Source organism: Diceros bicornis, chromosome 8, assembly GCF_020826845.1.
Source record: "Diceros bicornis minor isolate mBicDic1 chromosome 8, mDicBic1.mat.cur, whole genome shotgun sequence".
In the NCBI taxonomy this organism is placed as follows: domain Eukaryota; kingdom Metazoa; phylum Chordata; class Mammalia; order Perissodactyla; family Rhinocerotidae; genus Diceros; species Diceros bicornis.
In genome coordinates, this window is record NC_080747.1 from 61,614,709 (window position 1) to 61,636,473 (window position 21,765).

General features: G+C 37.2%; 1 protein-coding gene across 3 annotated transcripts in view; it reads right to left on the minus strand.

Moving 5' to 3' along the window:
* The window catches only part of NUP54 (nucleoporin 54), a 30,633-nt gene extending 9,071 nt beyond the window's left edge, over positions 1-21,562 (minus strand). Inside the window, exons 1-9 of one of the 3 annotated variants that reach the window (XM_058547281.1) lie at positions 21,373-21,562; positions 20,586-20,747; positions 17,586-17,669; positions 17,352-17,495; positions 9,144-9,370; positions 6,773-6,960; positions 5,759-5,955; positions 4,520-4,574; positions 3,985-4,078 (exon numbers count right to left, since the gene is read on the minus strand). In XM_058547281.1, coding sequence (XP_058403264.1) covers positions 3,985-4,078; positions 4,520-4,574; positions 5,759-5,955; positions 6,773-6,960; positions 9,144-9,370; positions 17,352-17,495; positions 17,586-17,669; positions 20,586-20,747; positions 21,373-21,439 — 1,218 coding nt within the window. In that variant the 5' untranslated portion in view covers positions 21,440-21,562. Of the gene's footprint in view, positions 1-3,984; positions 4,124-4,519; positions 4,575-5,758; positions 5,956-6,772; positions 6,961-9,143; positions 9,371-17,351; positions 17,496-17,585; positions 17,670-20,585; positions 20,748-21,372 lie in introns of all 3 variants that reach the window. The other 2 variants (XM_058547279.1, XM_058547280.1) reach the window with 2 other exon arrangements.
* Between the last annotated feature and the right edge of the window lie 203 nt (positions 21,563-21,765).

The window sequence follows — 21,765 nt, forward strand, 5'->3', positions numbered from 1 at the left end:
TTGTAAGAAAGAAAGAAGATTGTGCAAGACATATTTTAGCATGTCCACCTGCACATGTCACCTTTTAAGGAACCTTCCCGATACCAGGCCATGCTGAAGGGACAAAATTAGGTGGCCATGTTCTATATTATGTAAACTAGGCACCCTCCCTCCCCCAGTTTTGAAAAGTTGGCAGGGCCTCCAGACCCAAGAGTAATTATAGTGTTCTTTTATACCAACAATAACTAAGAAAAAATAGAAACGTTACCATTTACAGTATTTACTGACAAATACTAAAACAATCTAGGAATTAAGAAAGAATGCTCAAGATTTTTAAAGAGAATATTTTTAAACTATTTCAAAAGACATAAAAGACCTCAATGAGTAAAGAAACATGTTTGTGATCAAATAATTTAATATTATTAAGATTCAGTTCTCTGCAAATTATATATTAAATGCAATTCCAACTAAAATGCTAGCGTTTTGACAAAGTGATTCTAAAACTGTTACAAAAGAATAAAGATCCATAAAGAGCTTAAAAAACTTGGAAGAGAACAACAAAGATTGGAGATTCACTCTACCACATATTAAGATATACCATAAAGCCAGAAGAGTAAAAAAACTGTGAAGCTGATTTAAGATAACAGACTACATCACATATATATGGGAACTTGGTTTGATAAATGCTTTGCTTTGATCAATCATCGGGGAAAATACCAATTTTCTGTGAATGACATTGGAAAAATTGACCCACTATTTAGAGAAAGTTGGGTTCATACCACTTACTATATATAGTAAGTCAAACTCCATGAGGACAGAAGACCCAAATGTGAAAGGTTAAACTCTAAAATATTAGGAAAAAAATGTAGGAGACTCCTACAACTTGGGGTGAAGAATGAGTTATTAAGCAAATTCCCAAAAAAGAAAACACAAGGCAAAGAAATGATGGGATATCATTACATTAAAATTAAGGTTTCCTATTCAACTAAGGTCACCATAGACAAGAGTTGGCAGAGAGACAAGGAAGTAGGAGATATCTGTAATGTTATAAACACACTAGAGATTAAAATCGAGAGTAAATGATGAACTCCTAAAATTCAATAAAGAAAAGATATGAAGTGCAACAGAAAAATTGAGAAAAGATACGAAAGATTTCAATTCTGGACAAGACGGGCTAAGTACATGCCACTCTAACCTCTCCCATTGAATACAGCTATAAAACTTGAACAGAATGCATGGGCAACTATTTGAGGACTCGGAAAAATAAATAGTAGCAGGAGGACTGGGGAAGGAGACATGAATTTAAAGTACCACTGAACTGGTGGTGAGCTTACCATTTTTTCCCTGAGGCATACCCCAGTCTGGTTTCAGCAAAGCCCCAAACCTGGAAGTGAGCATCATGCCAACAGCTCCAGGAAAAGCCTATTGCTCTGGTGTAAGGAGATACGTTATAATATCTAGAGAAGGGTTTCTCAACTTTAGCACTATTAATTTGGGCTAGATAATTTTTTGTTCCAGGGGCACTCACTGTTGTGTACAGTAGGATATTTATCAGTATCTTGGCCTCCACCCACTAGACGCCTATAGCATTCCCCTAGTTGTAACAAGCAAACAAGTCACCAGACTTTGCCAAACATGCCCTGGGGGACAAAATCACCACCACCACCACCTCCCACTGAGAACTACTACCCTAGAGCAACCACTAAAAAAACTGATAGTTGAAAAGACAATAAATTAAAAATAGAATGATAAAAAATGTCCAATAACCCAACAGAAGTCAGAAAAGAGAAAATAGGAATGAAAAAGAGGGAACAGGAAAAAAATAATAAAATGGTGGGCCTAAATCCAAACTTGATGCTGTCTACAAAAACTCACTTCAAATATGATGATATGGGCAGGGTAAAAGTAAAAAGATGGAAAAAGATATACCATCTTGTACTATCTCAAAAGAAAAGCTACGAGTGGCTTTTTATTAATATCAGAGAAAGTAGACTTCAGAGCAAAGAAAATTACTGGGGATAAAGAAGGACTTTATATAATAATGAAAGGTAAATTTGCCAAGAAAACATAACAATCCTAGATCTATGCACCTAACAATAGACCTTCAAAATACATGAAGCAAAAACTGATAGAACTGAAAGGAGAAAAAGACAAATCCACAATTGTAGCTGGAGACTTCAACTCTCCTCTCACAACAGAACTAGCGGACAGAGAAATCAACAAGAATATAGAAGAACTCAACGATCTACCAACTGGATCTCACTGACACTAAGAGAAAACTCCATCAAAGAACAGCACAATACACATTCTTTTCAAAGGCATGTGGGTTAAAAGCTTAACAAAATTAAAAGAATTTAAATCATACAAAGTTCTCTGACCATAATAGAATTAGAAGGAATCAACAACAGAATAATAGGAAAATCTCCAAACACTTGGAAGTGAAACCTAAATAACCCATTAGTCAAAAAATCCAACAGTCTAATAGAACTCTCAAGGGAAATTAGAAAATATTTTGAATGGATCAAAGATGAAAATACAACATTACCAAAATCTGTGGGATTCAGGTAAAGCAGTGCTTGGAAGGAAATTAATAGCATTAAATGCTTATATTAGAAAAGAAGGAAGGTTTCAAATTAATAACCTAAACTGCTACTTTCAGAAACTAAGAAGAAAAAAATAAACCCAAAGCAAGCAGAATAAAGGAAATGGTTAAGAGCAGAAATTAATAAAATTATAAACAAAACTGGAGAAAAATCATTGAAACCAAAAACTACTTCTTTGAAAAGATCAATAAAATTGACAAACATCTAGCAAGACTGACAAAAATAAAGAGAATCAATAGCTTCTTTGGTCTTATTCTGAAGAACTTTGGTCACTCCCCATTTATAGTACTGTGGGCAACTCATTTTAAAAGTGATGCTGATAAATTCAGTGCATCCAGTCTAAGATAATGAAGGGTCTGAAAATCACGTGACATACAAAACCATTCTGGAATTTTTAGCCAGAGAAGAGAATACTAAAAAGGAAGAATGATTATGATGTTCAAACATCTGTAGGGCAGTCAGAGAAAGCACAGTAATTACCTACGAAGCAACGCCAGAGAAAATGGGTGTAAATTATAGCAAGGCAGATACTGGATCGATGTAAGAAAGAGAATTTGTATCAATTAGAGCTAGCTGATAATGGTATGGGTTGCTTCATAAAACAGTAAGCTTTTCACTACTCAGAATCTGAATGAATATTTCATCAGGAATTCCATATAAGAGTTATAATTTGGAGGTGACCTTTAAGAACCTTTACTACAAAAGTCTACTTTATAAAATAAAATATTAAGTAGGTTTAAGCATTCAATAATTTAAATTTGCTTCATTAGCCTACAATTATAGTATACTATGACAACATAAAAAAATCATAATTGTAGCCTTCATTTTTCATAAGGTCCCATAAATAAAAGTATTTAATAAAGAAAATAATATGCATTCTCTGGCTGGAAGTGGAAATGGTATTCTAATTTAATTTGCTAAGCCAACAATTCTAAATTCATTGTTAAAAATATATCAAATCGTGGGGCCGGCCAGGTTGGCGCAGTGGTTGAATGCATGTGCTCTGCTTCGGCGGCCCGGGGTTCGCAGGTTCGGATCCCCGGCGCGCACTAATGCACCGCTTCTCAAGCCATGCTGTGGCGGTGTCCCATATAAAGTAGAGGAAGATAGGCACAGATGTTAGCCCAGGGCCAGTCTTCCTCGGCAAAAAGAGGAGGATTGGCATCGGATGTCAGCTGAGGGCTAATCTTCCACAAAAAAAAAAAAAAAAATCAAACCAGATTTACATGATTTTGGGGACTCTTTAATAGAAGAAAGTAGTTGTACAGAACTATAATTGTGAATTTGCAGTATACAATATATTGTTTCCCCGTAAGACAAAACAGTAACACACATGGTAAAAAGAAATGTCTATAATCCCTTTTACTATGCCCAAGGCCAGAGAATGAAGCTACATGCTTACATCTAATCTGGTCTGATGCTGCTTAGTCATCTGATCTTGAACTTTCAGTCTTCGAAGAAGTTCTTTGAAACCCACCATTGGTACAGGAATTAACCTGAGGAAATGCAAGTGGTCAATTTTCAGCCTTTCAGCCTTAAGCCTATTATTACAAAATATAAGAAGTTAAGGTTTTCATAATAACATTCATGTAATTTCACATTAAATTTCTAGGGTTCGAAGGCAGATCTATGATTATGAATTCAACAATGTTACACCATAGAGATTTTATTCAACTTCCCGATTTTACAAATGAGGAAATAGAATTTAGTCAAAAATTGCATTATTAAATGCAAATTTAATTAGGGGACTTGGACTCAGATTTCAATGTCTTTATCACACTGTGCTCTCCTACCATCGTTGATGTTCTTTAAGAAGCAATGAAAATGAAAATAAACTCACCTCAAATGTAAGAATTATAATTAATAGCTTGCATTTGTTTACTTCCCTAGTAGCAAATATTAGTTCTTATATGAAAGCAAGATGAAGACACACTTACTTTTCAGAATCAGGATTATCCACCTTGGCTTGTTCCCAAATAATAGGATCAACACCTACCACAAAGAAGAAATATTTTTTCTAAAAGAAGCTATTTTCCATTTTTATAGTATTTGTATGGGAAAAGCCTTCCTAAAGACACAAAACCAGAAACTGTAATGAAAAACGACTGTCAAATGTGACCATTACAAACATAAAAAATTTTTCCAGGATAAAGCTAAAAAAAAGTATATATTGGAAAGAAAATATCTATAATTTATAGGATAACAGATTAACCTCCAGAATATAGAAAGAGCTCCTTTAAATAAGGAAGACAAAAAATCTAATAGAAAATGGGCAAAGGATATGAATAGATAATTCACAAAAAATACAAACATGTGGCTAATAAACACACAAAAAGATGCTCAACTTTACTAGCATCAGGGAAATGCAAATGAAAATATTAGAAAAAAGAAAAATATGAGAAAAATAGCACATTTCTGTTATGAATGTAAATGGTAGAACTTTCTTTGGAGAGCAATTTGGCAGTATCTAACAATATATAAAGTATACATAATCTTGACTCAAAAATTTCATTACCAGAACTCTATTCCAAAAAAATACATATCCATGTGTTCTAAGACATATTTACAAGGATGTTAATTGTTGAATAGTTTATAATAGAGAAAAGGTTTGAAAACAACCTAGAGGTTAAGTGAAGTAACGTACATCCATCGTATTCCATGTAGTTTTTAACAATAAGTTTTTCCTTCATACACTGACACGGAAAGTACTAAGAAATACTGTAAAGTGAAAAGGCAAATTGCAGTAAATGTACAGTGCAGAATCCTTTTTTTAAGGACTTCCACGTACATATGCTTATATTAAAATCACAGATAAAGGACTAATAGAATACAATAAATTATTAATAGTAGTTAGTTCTGCGGAAGGGAGATTAAGAGGATCTGTCATACAGTCAATCTAGTTATGCCACCTAGAATCTTTTATGGTGAGAACACATTCGGGTTTTACTGGAATACTCAGTTAAAACAAGATAAGCTAGAAAAAAAAAAAATCAAAAACTGAAAGAATGAATTAATGAATACAATAAAAACATTCAAAACTACCTCCCAAATAAGCAGACATGTGATAAGCTGATACTGGTTTTACTAACATTAAACCAACCAACACCTCCCCAAATAGAAGAAGCATATATTTCTAAATCTTTCACTTCCTCAATTCTATGACTCCAGAAACATACCGGCAGGAGGATTCTGTAAAAGCTGTTTGATTTGTGCAGGAGAAAGTTCTGTTCTAGTCATAGAAAGGGTTACACCAAGTTGCTGCAATTGTGTTTTTATATTATTTTGTTCGAAATGGGCATATAGTGTTGTAGCTGGAACTCTTCTTGAAGTACCATTTGGAGAACGCTCAACAACATAAATGACAACTTCTGTCCTGAGGGAAAAATAACCAAGTTATAAAATATGGAGCACATAACTCATAGCCACAAATAACAATGCAACATGTGATTTTAGAATGGTCCTAGCCAAATTCAGAAATGGCTGTTTTAGAAGGGAATTAAAATATTTTTTTCTTAAAATTAGAAAATAAGGAACCCTTCCTTAATGTTATGTTCACTTGTAAATCAACTTAAATGATAAAGTTAAAATAAGATAGGCAAATAAAGTAATATTTGTAGAGGTTTGCTTAGGTGCAAAGTCCTAAGTAAATGTTATTTATTATTTTTTTCAGAATCAAGAAGTACTTGGGAGATTCTGTTGAAGTTTATTCGTTGCTTCACTGCAATTAATAGCAAGAAGTAAAATCTGATTTCAGTTATTATATCTCAATAATAGTAATAATTCTTCTAACCCAAAATATCCTAAAGTAAATGTCTTGCCACTAAGTATGAAAATCATACATAGGACAAGGGAAGTTAATCAGTTATATTTATCCATGAATGAACATGAATAGTAATCAGTTAAAACTTTCCAATAATGTCTCTGTGGCCCTTGATTTGCAGGCAGACGTGATTAATGTTTCTTCCTGTTTCTGAATGAAAAATCTAAGAAATTATTAGCATCTAATAAGAAATCCAAGATTGAGAAAAAAGCTTTTAAACAAATGTTTCTATAAAAACTGAATAATCATTAGCTGAGAAATAACATTCTGCTCTGAGCTTTAATGTGTGCTTTAGCAACAAACACACTGTTGACCACTCTCTTTGGACCAAGGCACACAGAAATAAACAGTATATTTAATGTATACTTACTGATCATCTGGCAACGTTTTAATACCCTCTACATTTACAGTAAGGGTCTGGTTTCCTCCCAAAACTTTATGCAATGATTCTACCAATTGCTGTTGCTGGCTTCGAATATCTGTTTCTTTTTTGTTGAAAACTAAAACCACTAGCCCGTCTTCATCTTTATTATTGGGCATACAGCTATAACCTACTGCCTGTGGGATGACAAAATAAATGATATAAAAAATATGTACAGATCTTAAAGCAGGTGTTAATATTAATGGCTTAATCTCTCTAAAACAGGAAAACAGCTTAATGTCTGGTAATGAAGGGAACAATGATTCTTCCCACCACTCTGTGCCCTAGGTCACACAATTATAAAGAGAAACTATTTTACCCAAGAATAACATAAACTTATAGGGTGAAATTAAAATTTCCTCTTCAACAGCATAACTAAATAGCTTTCTCCTCTGAAAAACTGTGATATCCATTTTTGTTGAGTGTTTCTGAACACTGCTGAAACGACTCTGCATGTCTTTATAAAAATGACTGCAAAAATCATGGACCAAAATATTAATTTATTTTACTGTGTATCTGACTCATGGAATCTTAAACTGTTTCAGATGTATAAAGAAATGACTTACTAAATAAATACTTTTAAAGTACAATAATAACATTGTCAACTTATGAATACTATAAAGACTTTCTACATCATTTTATGGTTTCACGTAATACAAAACTTGATGAAACAGGTTTTTTATATAATATTAAATATGAAAAACTATACTTTTCTAAAGAATTAACTCTTTTAAGATAGAAGCATTTCTCTTTTGTCATCACTCATAACACAACTTTAAAAAAATTGAAATTCAGAGGCCAGCCTCGTGGCGTAGTGGTTAAGTTCATGCACTCCACTTCAGTGGCCCAGGGTTCATGGGTTTGGATCCCAGGCTTGGACCTACACACCGCTCATCAAGCCATGCTGAGGCGGCGTCCAAATACACAATAGAGGAAGATTGGCACGGACGTTAGCTCAGGGACAATCTTCCTCAAGCAAAAAGAGGAAGATTGGCAATGGATGTTAGCTCAGGGGCAATCTTTCTCACCAAAAAAAAAAAAAAAAAAAAATTAAATTCACTCTAGCTCAGGGGCAATCTTTCTCACCAAAAAAAAAAAAAATTAAATTCACTCTAGATTAGTTCTTCATGCATTTTACCATATGTATGTTATACACTGACTTTTAAAAAAGGAAAAACAATTAAATTGTTAAATTCATTCTATGTCTACTGTAACTTAATCACTTACAAAAAGTAACTTAGCCACTAACCAAAAGTATTAAAATTTCAACTATATACACTCAAAAGATACATTTTGTTAAAATGATGAGATAAAGAGATGTTCTCTAACAAGATAGGCTGGTCACTTTTTGTTGTTTAACCATGTTCAAGGGGGTCTGATCCTCAGCCTTGCAGCTCCAAACAGGGGCTGATGTCCACACTGATTAGGTTTAAGAGACTGGCAGGCCAACAAAACTCAAGAGAGGCTGAAGTATAAACTTAATTGCAATACCTTTATTTGTTATGAAAAATACACAGCCAAGTTGACCTAAATACTCTCACTGGCTGATGAACAGAAGCTCCGAGAAGTCCAATTCAAATGAGAAGGCTGTTTGGTAGGCATGAAATCAGAACAAAGAAAACGAACTAGACTGTTTTAACGGCTTTGGCATCCAGCTACAATAGTGACAATGGGATTAAACTTGCCAAGCAGAACAGACACTGCTGGTTAGGGTGTACTTTCCTGAACAATGTAGATGAATACCACTAAATTCTAGTTTGGGGTCTCCCCGTTATGGGTGCCAAGCAGACCATTCCCCTTAACATTTTTTCCTCAGTTATAAATTACATTCTAGTCACACCTTCCTTGAGTCACATCTGGTCAATTATATATCTTCAATCACAGATATGTAAGAAATCATTTCAATTTTATAATTTCTGTATTTTTTTTTTTTTTTTTTTTTGTGAGGAGATCAGCCCTGAGCTAACATTCGCCAATCCTCCTCTTTTTTCGCTGAGGAAGACGGCCCTGGGCTAACATCGGTGCCCATCTTCCTCCACTTTATATGGGACGCCGCCACAGCATGGCTTACCAAGCAGTGCGTCGGTGCGCGCCCGGGATCCGAACCAGCGAACCCCGGGCCGCCGCGGCGGAGCGCGCACACTTAACCGCTTGCGCCACCGGGCCGGCCCCTAATTTCTGTATTTTTAAAACAAAAGTATAATTGTACATGTTCAAAGAGTACTAAAAAACCAAGCACTTGTTTTCTTTATTTGAATCCAAATATCGTATTTTCTCTTACACATACCCTTCAAGTAAAGATCAAAAGCAGTATTAATACCTTAAATCGGCAAAAGGGATTTTCTTGTGTGAATTCCACTGGTGGAATGTTATTGTTGAAATATCCTTTTCCTGTTCCCCAAAAGGCCTGCAGTTGATTCCATTTTGCCAAAATAGCATCTCTCTCATCTCCCAGTAGTGTTGGAGCAGAAAGAGCACTTGCAGTATTTATCAGTTGGTTGGACTGGGTAGGAGCTTGTGTAGGCTGACTGAAGAGACCACCCAATGCTAAAAAAGTATGCAAAAATTAGTATTTCAAAAAAAGAACCAATTAATTCAGATCCTATGGCAGGCAGAATAATGTCCTCCCCAAAGATGTCCACATCCTAATTCCCAGAACCTGTAAATGTGTTACTTTACACAGCAAAAGGGACTCTGCAGATGTGATTAAATTAAGAGATTAAATTGAGATTATCCTGGATTAGCAGTGGGCTCAACATAATCATAAGGGTCCTTATTAGGGAAAAGGGTGGTTAGAGTCAAAGTAAGATTTGAAGATGCCACGCTGCTGGCTTTGAACATGGAGTAAGGGGCTACAAGCAAGAAATGCAGAGAAACTCTAGAAGCTGGACAAGGCAAAGGAAAGGATTCTCCCCTAGAGCCTCCAGAAGTAACACGACCCCGCCAACACCTTGATTTTAGCCCAGTGAAACCTATTTCTGGATTTCTGATCTCCAGAACTGTAAGATAATAAGTTTTTGTTGTTTTAAGCCACTAAGTTTGTAATACTTTGTTATGGCAACAATAGGAAACTATTTATATTAGGACAATCCTTATGTTAAACTTGCTTTTCAAATGATATCATCTTAATACAATTAATTCCATTACCAGAACACAAATTGGATCCACGACATTAGACCCCCTCCAACACATACACACACACAAACGCATATGGATATGGAAAAGTACAGTCCGTGAAGTTGCAGAATTGTTTTTTAAACAACCTTTACTGTTATATGTGTATAATAAATACAAATTGGAGGATACAAAATAAGCAAGAAGAATCGTTATATCAATGTTATATCAATATCAGCTTAATAAACACTTTTCCTTCTCTTATTATAAAGAAATATATAGTGAAAAGAACAACAAGTGGATTAACCGTTGGCTATGTAACTTTGGGCAAGTCACTTAACCTCTCTGTGCTACAATTTCTCCAATAGAAAGGGTGAAGTTGTTAGATTACATCAATCTTTCCAAAGCGCAAGGTAAGGAAGTACCCCCAGTACCTGAAATTACAGCTGTCAAGCAACAGCTGAGTCACTAAATGACTAATTCACATAACAAAAAATTCTCTTTTAATTATCTGACTATATAAAAAAAGTCTCAGTTTGGTGCTAGTATGCCTTTAATGCCTCAGGACACCTGCTTATCTCACTTTTTAACAAACAGGAGAACAAGTCTAAGGCTCAGAGCTTGAAGCAAAGATATCTACCTAGAATGTATTACTATTATATTTTCTTTGTGCATAATTTTGATTATCTCTTCTTTATAGCAAATGATACTGGTTTTCCATTTATAGCAGTAGTATGAATTTTTATTTTAAAATAAATGTATTTACGGCCAGCCCCGTGGCTTAGCGGTTAAGTGCTCGCGCTCTGCTGCTGGTGGCCTGGGTTTGGATCCCGGGCGTGCACCGACGCACCGCTTCTCCGGCCATGCTGAGGCCGGGTCCCACATACAGCAACTAGAAGGATGTACAACTATGACATACAACTATCTACTGGGGCTTTGGGGATAAAAAGGAGGAGGAGTGGCAGTGGATGTTAGCTCAGAGCCGGTCTTCCTCAGCAAAAAGAGGAGGATTAGTATGGATGTTAGCTCAGGGCTGATCTTCCTCACAAAAAAAATAAAAATAAAAATAAAATAAAATAAAATAAATAAAATAAAATAAAATAAAATAAATAAAATAAAATGTATTTAATGTTTAAAAGTAAATTGATTTAAAGAAAATTCTTAAATAATAATACGAATGGTATGTAGATAAGAGAAAAATCATGAAGATAATACTGAAATGACCTGAGTTTTAGGACCACTATATTAGATGATATTCAAGTTTCCTTTCAGCTCTAAAGATTGCAAGTACCACAAGGTCAATGAAGCTTCTATGGGGCTAGAGAGGGGCTCCTGTAACCCTCCAGACGAGTATTATTAATTCCCAAATGGGCATATAGTCATGTGACATACGTTTCACTCAACGACCGATGGTGTATATGACAGGGGTCCCATAAGATTAGTACTATATAGCCTATGTGTGTAGTAGGCTATATGATCTAGGCTTGTGTAAGTACATTCTATGATGTTCCCACAATGACAAAATCACCCAATGACTCATTTCTCAGAATGTATTCTCGTTCTTAAGCGACACATGACTGCATATGAAAATTGTAAAGAACTGGATTAGAAGCCAGAAGACTTGAAGCCTTGGCCAAGAAATCCCTAGGCTTTATCTTCCTCAACTTTTAAATGAGATAAACTATGATCTATACTGATTTACATTCAGCTTCCCCTTGTACACTTCACTTCACACTGGATTACAACCACACTAGCCTACTCAGAGTTCACCAGCTGGAAGCCATTGAGGAACTCAAATTACAAAATCCAATTGACTCTTTTCACGCCTTAGCATATTAGACTTCTCATATCTTTCTACCTTCTCAGGGCTGTTGATTATTCCTTCAGATCCCAAAGAAAATCTTTATGTTTCAATGAACACTCATCCTCCTTGAAAAGCTCTTCTCAGATTTCCTGACAATACAGTCTCTCCTGGTTTTATATATCATACATACCCTCATCATTCATTCACCATGCATTCATTCAACAAATATTTACTGAGTACCCACTACGTGTCAGACATGGAGCTAAATACTAAGGATACAGTGGTAAATAAGACAGATAGCTTTGTTAAACAAACTAACCATATCAAACAAATATTACAATTGAGAAGTGCCTCAGAGAAGTATAGAGGCTATGAGAGTACTAAATGAGGAGCTAATCAAGCCTGAGAGGGGTCAAGAGAAGGCTGTCCCATTAGAACTTCAGCTAAGGCCTAAAGGAAGTAGTCAGCTAGGCCATGGGGTAGGGGCAAAGATGATCAGCATGTGCAAAATCTCTGTGGCAAGAGGAAGGACAGATGAGCTGACAAAAGCAATAAGGAATACTAAATAATAAGGTAGGAAAAAAAACAGATTGGGTTATCACTGAAGTTAAGGGCTCACAGTGGCCAAAAATGTGACAATCTGAGCATCAAAAAGAATAATGAATGCAACCAATTCAAACACATTCAATTTATTAAAGCTCATGCATTCAAAATGATAATTTTTTAAAAGTAAAGATCAAAAATTTGGGGCCAGCCCAGTGGCATAGTGGTTAAGTTCGCACGCTCTGCTTTGGCAGCCCAGGGTTCACAGGTTTGGATCCCAGGTGCAGACCTACACACTGCTCATCAGGCCGTGCTGGGCGGCATCCCACATACAAAATAGAGGAAGATTGGCATGGATGTTAGCTCAGAGATGGTCTTCCTCAGCAAAAAGAGGAAGGTTGGCAACGGATGTTACCTCAGGGCCAATCTTCCTCAAAAAATAAATAAATATATACATACATACATACATAAATTTTAAAAATCTCAACTCCTCGGACACCACTGGAAATAATCAGGCCACCAACAACTTAAGAGACATAAGAAAATGAATGTGTGGACCTTGTCTGGATCATGATTTGAACCAACCAACTGAAGAAAACTTTACTGAGATATATGGGGAAATCTGATTAAGGACTGAGTATTAGATGATACCAAGGAATTATTAATTGTGAATTGGAATGATGTCTATGTTTTTAAAGAGAGAAGCACAGTAAAGTAGGAGTAAAATGATATGTTTGGGATTTGCTTTAAAGTACTTGAGTAATAAAAAAAAAGAGGGGAAAGGAGATAGATAAAACAAATGTGGCAAATTCTGACTTTTGTTGAAATTTATTTGGTAGACTATGGGGTCATTTGACTACATTTTTATGTGCTAGAATTTCTCATAATTAAAGAAGAGTAAGTGTTCATTGGATTTGAGATGACTAATGACCTTAACAATTTGAGCAAAGAAAATAGAAACCAAACTAGTGTGGGCTAAGAGGTAACAGAAGACAGCAGCAGGGGATCCCACTCTTCTATAACTATTTCAAGTATGAAGGGGAGAAGAGAGTGATAGCTGAAGTGAGATGTGAGATTAAAGTAGTTTTGTTTTGTTGTTACTGTTTTGAGAAAAAAGAAACTTCAGATTGTTTAAATGTGGATGAGAAGGATGGTTGGGGAGAGAAGCTGAAGAATTTCTTTTTTGGGGGATGGTTTGCTGGGAAGAATAATCAACAGCACAAGGGTCCCCAGAAGGTGGGAGGATATGAGATCCAGAGCACAGGTGAAAAGAGAAAAAGATGGGTGCAGAGGGAGGTAGATAAATAGATTTATTTGATAGTGGGAAGTTGAAGGAATTACAATGAGGGATTCTCTTTTCTCTTTGAAGTAGAAGGCAAGGCCGTGTGCAAAAGTGAGAACAGAGAGATTTGAGATTTAAAGAGAATAAAGGTCTAAAATAACTCTTACAGAAAGTGGGAGAATAAGTTGAAAATAGAAACTTCTCAGGATTACCAGGAAATGTTGAGGCCTCAACTTAGGTTGGTGATTAAGAATTCAAAGGTACTATTCAATCTTCTATGTTGTGATTTTCTCAAGCAGTATCTGGCTAGACAGTTGGGCTTACACAGGCTTGGAGGTTTTTTTTCAGGCAGACATGATATAATAAGGACAAGGAAGTTGAGCATATTGGCAAGAGTGACTGAAATGGAAGGACATGGAATCTAAGCTAATTAGAGAGGATAGTGAAGACAGGAAGAAGCTGAGGGAAGAGCAGAAAGTGTCAGTGGTCTAAAGATCCTAATGAGGCCTGAAAACAGCTATAGTGGAAGTAGCTGAAAAGGCAGGCTAAAAGAGCAATAGGTTTGGGATGTTTACGTTAGTGATTTCGGAATTAGAACAGTTTCAGATGTTGCCAAGGTCCAGGGTAAGAATTGTGGCTAACGTCAAATGGAGAAGGTCTTTGGAATAAAAGGTAGATGGCGTGGCTGTTTGGGGACATAGCCATGTGGATGCTAAAATAATCCAGATTGATAGCAGAAGTTGGAAAGAAAAGCAAGACTAAGAGCCAGTTGCCAAAGGTGTCCAGGAAGTCAGCAGATAACTAAGATCAGATGTATCAGAGATGGTGTAGCCAGACAGCAAGCGCTTCATACGAGCAGGGTTTTTAAAAAGAAGGCAATGGCTCCACAATCTTTGCAGATTAAACTCAAACTCCTTACAACAGCAGGTCCCAAATTCATTATGCTATGCCATGCATTCATGCCTTCGTCAGTGTTATTCCCTCTGCCTGGAATATCCTTTTCCTTCTTTATCCAATTGCCTAACTCCCTCAAGATTTAGCTCTTCCTCTGCATTCCATAGCACCTTGTATGGGTCTATTTTCGTTCCTTCACACACATGTATTTTTTATAATTGAATATTTATTATTCTGTCTAATTGGATGTTTATTATTCTATCTCCTTGTGGACTATGAGTAAGGATTGTGGTTTTCAACCTTATATATCCAATCCCTGACATACAACATACACTCAATGAATGGCTGCTACATAACTGAATGAGCCCCCTTCATTCTGAAAACGAATAGCACCAGATTCAAATTCTCATTTTTCCTAACAAAAATAAGTGCAACTTACAATAACTTATTGCTGGAGAGACTTTATTTCAAGAAACAAAAAACTTCACTTTTCCTTTCTTCTCCTTAACTACTTGGATTTCCATCATACTTTGTATTTTTGCAGGAGGATGGTAGAAAAGATGAATGACTGGAACACTAGAAAGAAAAATTCTGGGGCCAGCCCAGTGGCATAGCGGTTAAGTTTGTGTGCTCCATTTCAGCAGCCTGGGTTTCATGGGTTTGGATCCCAAGCGCGGACCTACACACTGTTCATCAAGCTATCCTGTGGGGGCACCCCATGTACAAAATAGAGGAAGACTGGCACAGATGTTAGCTCAGGGGCAGTCTTCCTCAAGCCAAAAGAGGAAGATTGGCTAACATCCGTTGCCAATCTTCCTCACCAAAAAAAAAAAAATAAATAAATCAGATCCCTCAACAAGACACATAAGGCAACCCATGGCTTAGCCCAGAGGTCGGCCAACAACAACAAAAGAATAATTCTGAGACTACTATTCTATTATCTTTGTCCTATTGGTTAGACAATTCTTCAAATTCATGTTTAATCAAGTACTACATTATCTTCAATGGCTGAGTAGGATGAATTTTAGCCATTCAATCAAGTTATCTAAGGAAAATGAAACAAAAGTGATTTTAACAGGTAGCAGACTATGGAAAAGCAAAAATAGCATTACATAAGAATAAAAGGAACTTGAATTTATGTACCTATATTATTTATTGGGAGGTATATGGAAAAGTCACAATTGTACACTTTCTTCTCTTCACCAAAATGGAGTACTATTTCATAGGGTTCTTGTGATAAATAAATAAATTAATCCACACAAGATAATTCTGGAACATACTGCCATACCAGCTAGTAAGGAAGCTATCAAAGATTAAGTCTACACTTGTGTCAAAAGGACTCGGGAACCAACCTGAAGAGGCTCACACTGGCCAAAGATGGAACAATTCAAGCATCAATAAGGCTAATAACCAAAATGGATTAAAAAAATATCAAATAGTTTAAATACTTGAGTTCCTGACATTAAAAAAAATTAATTGGCCACCTTTGGAGAATGATAGGGAACCAACTCTTTATTTTGCAAACTAATAATAAAGGAAAAGAATCAACTGAATAGTAGATGAGGTAAAGTTCCTCCTCATAAAACTATTCCAACAAATAAATGGAAAAGCAATCATAGGGTTGGAATAATACCATTTTGGAACCCCTAATGAATTAATGGATCTAGGTAATAATCACCAATGGCTGCTACTAACATCACAAAAAATAGAGACAATCAGACATTATATGCCTTTTGATAAAGGATACAACACTACCTATAAAGTACTCTTGCAAACAAACAAACAAAAAACTGACTCGTCAACATAAATAAGCCCCTAGATTCAACCCTGGTGGTCTACTGGTTAAGAATTGGCGCTCCCACCGCCATTCTCACCTCTGCAGCCCGGGTTTGTTTCTTGGTCAGGGAACCAAATCACCTGTCTATCGACTGTCATGCTGTGGCGGCTGCGTGTTACTTCGATGCTGAAAGCTATGCCACTGGTATTTCAAATACCAGCAGGGTCACCCATGGTGGACAGGTTTCAGCAGAGCTTCCAGACTAAGACAGACTAGGAAGAAGGACCTGGCCACCCACTTTCAAAAAAATGGCCATGAAAACCCTATGACAGCGGAGCATCGTCTGACATAAATGCGAAGGAGGATGGCGCAAAAAGACCAGGCAGGGTTCTGCTCTGTTGTACACAGGGTCACTAGGAGTCGGAATCCACTTGATGACACTAACAAAGCTGCAACCCAATTTACAAGAAATACAGAGGACAAAGGAATATGGTAAACTATACTGTAGGAATGCAATCAGTAAAGTCCTGACTGAAAAACTCTACAGGACAAATGATCTGATTTCTTCAACAAATTAAAATAAAAAAGAAAGAGAGCTAAAAGGAGAACTTACAGAGATTTAAGACAAATAAAACTAAACAATACTGTTTACACACTTGAGTGACAAAACTATAAAGAAAAGTAAGGAAGTGATCACCATAAAAGACAGGACTATAGTCTCTCTGATGGGGAAGCGATTGGGAGGGAAATGTGGAGGACCTCTGAAATGGCTGGATAAGGTCCACCTCCTAACATGGGCAATGGGTACACGGGTCTTCACCTTATATTCATTAAGCTGTACTTTTGTGCAGTTTTCTGTATTTGTGTTATTTTTAGCAACAACAACAAAAATTTAAATGTAATGATAATAAACACAGAGGTCTTATAATCCTAATCATGCCAATCAATCTTCTACCCAGTTGCTATCATCATACATTAACATGTTTTGGAACCCCATGGAATATAATATTTATAATTCTTCAAAAAAAAGATATCCACTGATGTGTTTTGAACAGTGCACTCAATACTATTATGGTTTTATATTTGAGGTAAGATGAAAACCTCTTATACTTACTAGTTTGCTGCTGCTGCTGTGTATTAAATCCTCCAAATCCCAGTCCACTTCCTAAACCAGTACCTAAACCAGTACTAGTTCCAGTTGTTGTGCCAAAACCAGTACCAAATCCAAAGCCTTTGTTCTGAGTACCACCAAAGAGTCCTTTGAATGAAAAATTGAAATTGCATAAGTCAAAAAAAATCTGACCTCTAGCTCATTTACTTCTACAAATGACTTAAGAAGTCCTCTTACCAGTAGTGCCTGTGTTAGCTGGAGCAGAAAAGCTGAACGCAGAACCTGCTGTTGTAGATGTTGTCCCAAATCCTCCAAACCCACCTAATGAAAAAAGGGTAAATAAAATAGAAGGAAGAATCTTTTGTATACATAAGAGGTAATTTCTTTTTCAAATTATTTTATAAGTAATTGCTACATATAAAGACAAAATATATTGATCTACTTTTTCCTTTCTCTACTTTCAACATCAATTTTTTAAAAACTATACTACTAATCAAGAAGTCAGTATGTTGCAAGAAATAAGTGACTAAGTATTAAAGTGAAATACCGCAAAGCAATATACACTCTTCAACTAAAGGGGTGATGAACAGTTACAGCTGAGAAAACATGTTAAGCCTATTGCCATAATATTTAACAAACTCGAAAATGACTACATATGTACTTTTAGAGTAGCTGTTGCAATTTAAATGCCTACAAGATTTAGGCTGATAACATTAATGAGTGAAATAGACTGGGTGTTTACTGAGTGGTGGAATTGTTCAATGTGAACAGTTTTTAAAAATGGCAGCAGTTCCTAAATTCCAGCAGATCACTGCTGCAGGAGAATGGTAGTTTAGTAGCATCATATATTCCAATTTTTCCCAAGAGAAACCGAAGATCTAGATTTTCTAAGTAAAATTTACAGAATTTTAAACCTAATTCAATGGGGTTTTTTTTGGGAACTAATTCAAATGTTTTTAAAATGGCGTGCCAAGCAGGTCATATGGGCAGACTGTGTTGCCAGTCTGCACCCTTGGCTTTGCTGAATTAATTTATATTCTACTTTAGCTTATATTTCTATTTAGCCTCCATCAAGACTAAGCAACTTTTCAAAAGAAACACATCAATATACTGACCTCTATACACCAAGAATGTGTTTCTTGAAGGAAGAGGCAAGGGGAAAAAGCCCCAAGTGGAAAGCAGTGGCATGGAAGGGGAGCAGAGCCATCACAGGCCTCTGCCTCACAGTTTGGCAACTCTGACAGATACACAAATTTCATTTTGAGGTAAGTCTAGAGATGAAATTATTCTCAACCATATCTAACTTGACTTATGAATGGAATGAATGCTAGTCTATCAATCTAAAATTGTTTTATGTTTTTTTCCTTATTGTCAATCTTTACCTGATTATTAATGTGGAGCCAAAAAGACTTTTAAGACAAATGTTTGAACCATTAGTGCTCTCTGAGTTATGCCGCAGGTTTCTGGGGTTCTAACTTTTAATCTCATATATTTCTGGTATAAGAGACAGAGATTCATCAATATTGTAACATAAAAGAAGAAGGAAAGAAAAACAACCCTTTGATAGTCATATACTTCTGATTTGGAAAATTACTCAAGAATAGACTATATGTTGCATGCAGGCACAACCAAATACTCTATTTACTTGTAGGTTCTATTGCAGTACTGCAAACTGTAAACATTTTGATAAAATCATCTGAAGTACTGAACACTATTCTCAATCTTTTTCATTACTCCTCATTTTCACAGAAAAACTAAGATATATTCTGAATTTCGCTACACGATAAAAACACTAGTCAGTATCTTATCATGCTCCATCGTATCAAAAACCTTTACTAGTAATAGCGGATCTGCAAGGATACAAAATTAAAAAATAAACAAGAATTTCTATCAGCCCTTTGCTGAAGGCTAAGTTAATGAACATATATAAAAGTAGTTAAAACACAGTTATATTATTACAAGTCAAAACTTAACAGTAATAACTCCAAATGAACATGAAATCAAGCAAATACCAACAGGTTTATTTATTGTTGTTTAATTACGAGCTGGGTGGCTTTGTTCGGAAACACAAATTTCAAAACAATGTTTCTGTTTTACCCAGTGCCAATTTTAAGCAAACAGGAAAAAGTAAATATACCACACGACAGTGACACTGATCACTTTAAATATATCTGAATAATAATGGATTATTTTATCTTTGGAATTTTCAAGTATTCTTTTCAATATGTTTTCAAATCAGATGCCAAGGTGATAGTCACATTGCAGTAACAAATGACTGTTCAAAATATCAGACTTCCCAGTAAGTTTTAGGGAATAAATAACGTTTACCAAATGCATAAAATTGGCATGGGCATAAGTGGCATAAGGTAAGAGAATACAGACAATAAATTCATATACGAGCAGCTGAGGAACAAGACTTTTATATAGGATCATTGTATGTAAAGTACACATAGAGCTATTTTAAATTTATATATATACACACAGTTAATGTTTTAGTTTGTTTTGCAAAATTTCCAACAAGCTTCAAACAATCCATATAGATATTAAAACCTTCGTAATTATATTTTTGAATGCAAAGATGTCTAGCCTACCTTTTAGAACTCAATGCTATCTGACAATAAATTAAACTGCTCTCTCATCATTTCTCAAAAAATCCAATAAAGAACTGGGGATTATTTCTATAATTACATATCTTATGGAAATGTATCCTAAACTGCTGAGTTCACCAAAGAAATACACTATTACTATTACACAGGTTAAAAAATAAGACAGGTTACTGCTGTTCGTATAAGACTTGTTTCTCTTGGGAAACACAAGGACAATCAAATGAAATTGCAATGAAAGATGCAGGAAAAATGAAAAAATGACTGCAGGAGTCCAAGAATCCCAGGAAAATGGGCCTGACTGCTGAGTTTATACTTTGGAAGAGATGGCTAATCGTTTGGAAGATATATTCTACTCAACATAATAATCCATTCCAAATTCTTACACTTGGAAGGTATATTCTGTTCAATTAAACGCAAATTTAACAAAGGAACATTATAACTTGCAGAAACCAAATTCAAAACCTTTAAGACAGTCAAAACTTGATACAAGTGTTTTTGATTCGACATCAGGAAGCGAATTTCCTTTCCTTATTAGACAAGTCGCTGTTCTTTCCAAAACTCGAGGAACCACAAAATATTCTTGGACTCCAGCTCCCAACATTCGTTAACACATACGACCCGCAGTATCTACCTGCACTTGCCAGACTGTTACCAAAATTGAACGGAGTCGCCGAGGTAGTAGAAACACCGAAATTCCCAATATTAAAGTTCACTGCGGGATTAGCAGTTAATCCGAAACCCCCAAAATTAAACCCACTGGCGGTGGAGTTGGCAGTCTCAAGCCCACCAAATCCTGATAGGCGTGTAGGCAAAGAAACAAACAAAATTTTAAAAGGAGGGAGGGGAAAGAAGAAAGAGAAAAGAAAGCAAGACAAGGATTAGGAGAGTCAGCAGGAGGTTGCACAGAAGTGAACAAAGACAAACCCTGACTTGCTCCAAACGAGTTAAGAAGGCGGAGGAGGCGGGAACAGGAGGAGGGAGCGGCGTGCAGTCCCGCAGCGAGGACCGGAGGGGCCAGGCCGAAGGCTCCCGCGCTCCGGGGCTGACGCCGCAGCGGGAGCCCCGCGAGCGTGCCCGCCGGCCAGGAGGCGGGAGGGCAGGGCGGCTCTACGGCCAGGGGAGAGCGGGGCCGCCGGCAGTCTCTCCGAGGCCGACTCCTCGGCGCCGGGAAGCCAGCCCTCGGAGACGGGGCTCTGCGAGGACCCACGCGCGGCGTGCGAGCCCCGGGTTGGGCCTCGAGTCCCCCCGCGGCCTCCTGAGGAGCCGCCCCGGCCCGCTCGGCCCGCCCTTTTCCGAAGCCCCTAAAAAGTCTCCGCGCGGGCAGGAGACCCCCGGAGCCTCAAGCCCGAGGGTCTCGGGCCGAAGGGGCGGGCCAGGGCCCTCCCCACTCCCCGGGGGAAGATCCGAGGCTCACTCACCCGCGGGGGCCGCGGTGGCTGCAGCGGTGCCCGAGGTGCCCGAGGGGGCCCCAAAGTTGAAGGCCATGTCGCGGGAGCAGGGGACCGAGGCGCTGCTCCCGCGACACTCGGTGCACTCCGCTTTTCGATCCGGCGTGGAAACCGCCCCCGCATCACGGAGTTCCGCCTCTTTTCTGGCCTAGCCTGAGAGGCCTTTGAACGCGCGAAAAGCGTCCGGGGTGGAGGGCGGAGAGGGAACGTCCCCCGTCCGGCTAGCTTCCGGGGGCTTTGTGGCATCACGTGGCGTGGAGCGTCAGGAGGTGAAATGCTGGGAGCTCGCGGGGACATGCAGCCTGAGAGCCAGTGACAACTGCCTGTCCCTTGGAAGAGGTGTGCGGGAGGCTGAATACTAGC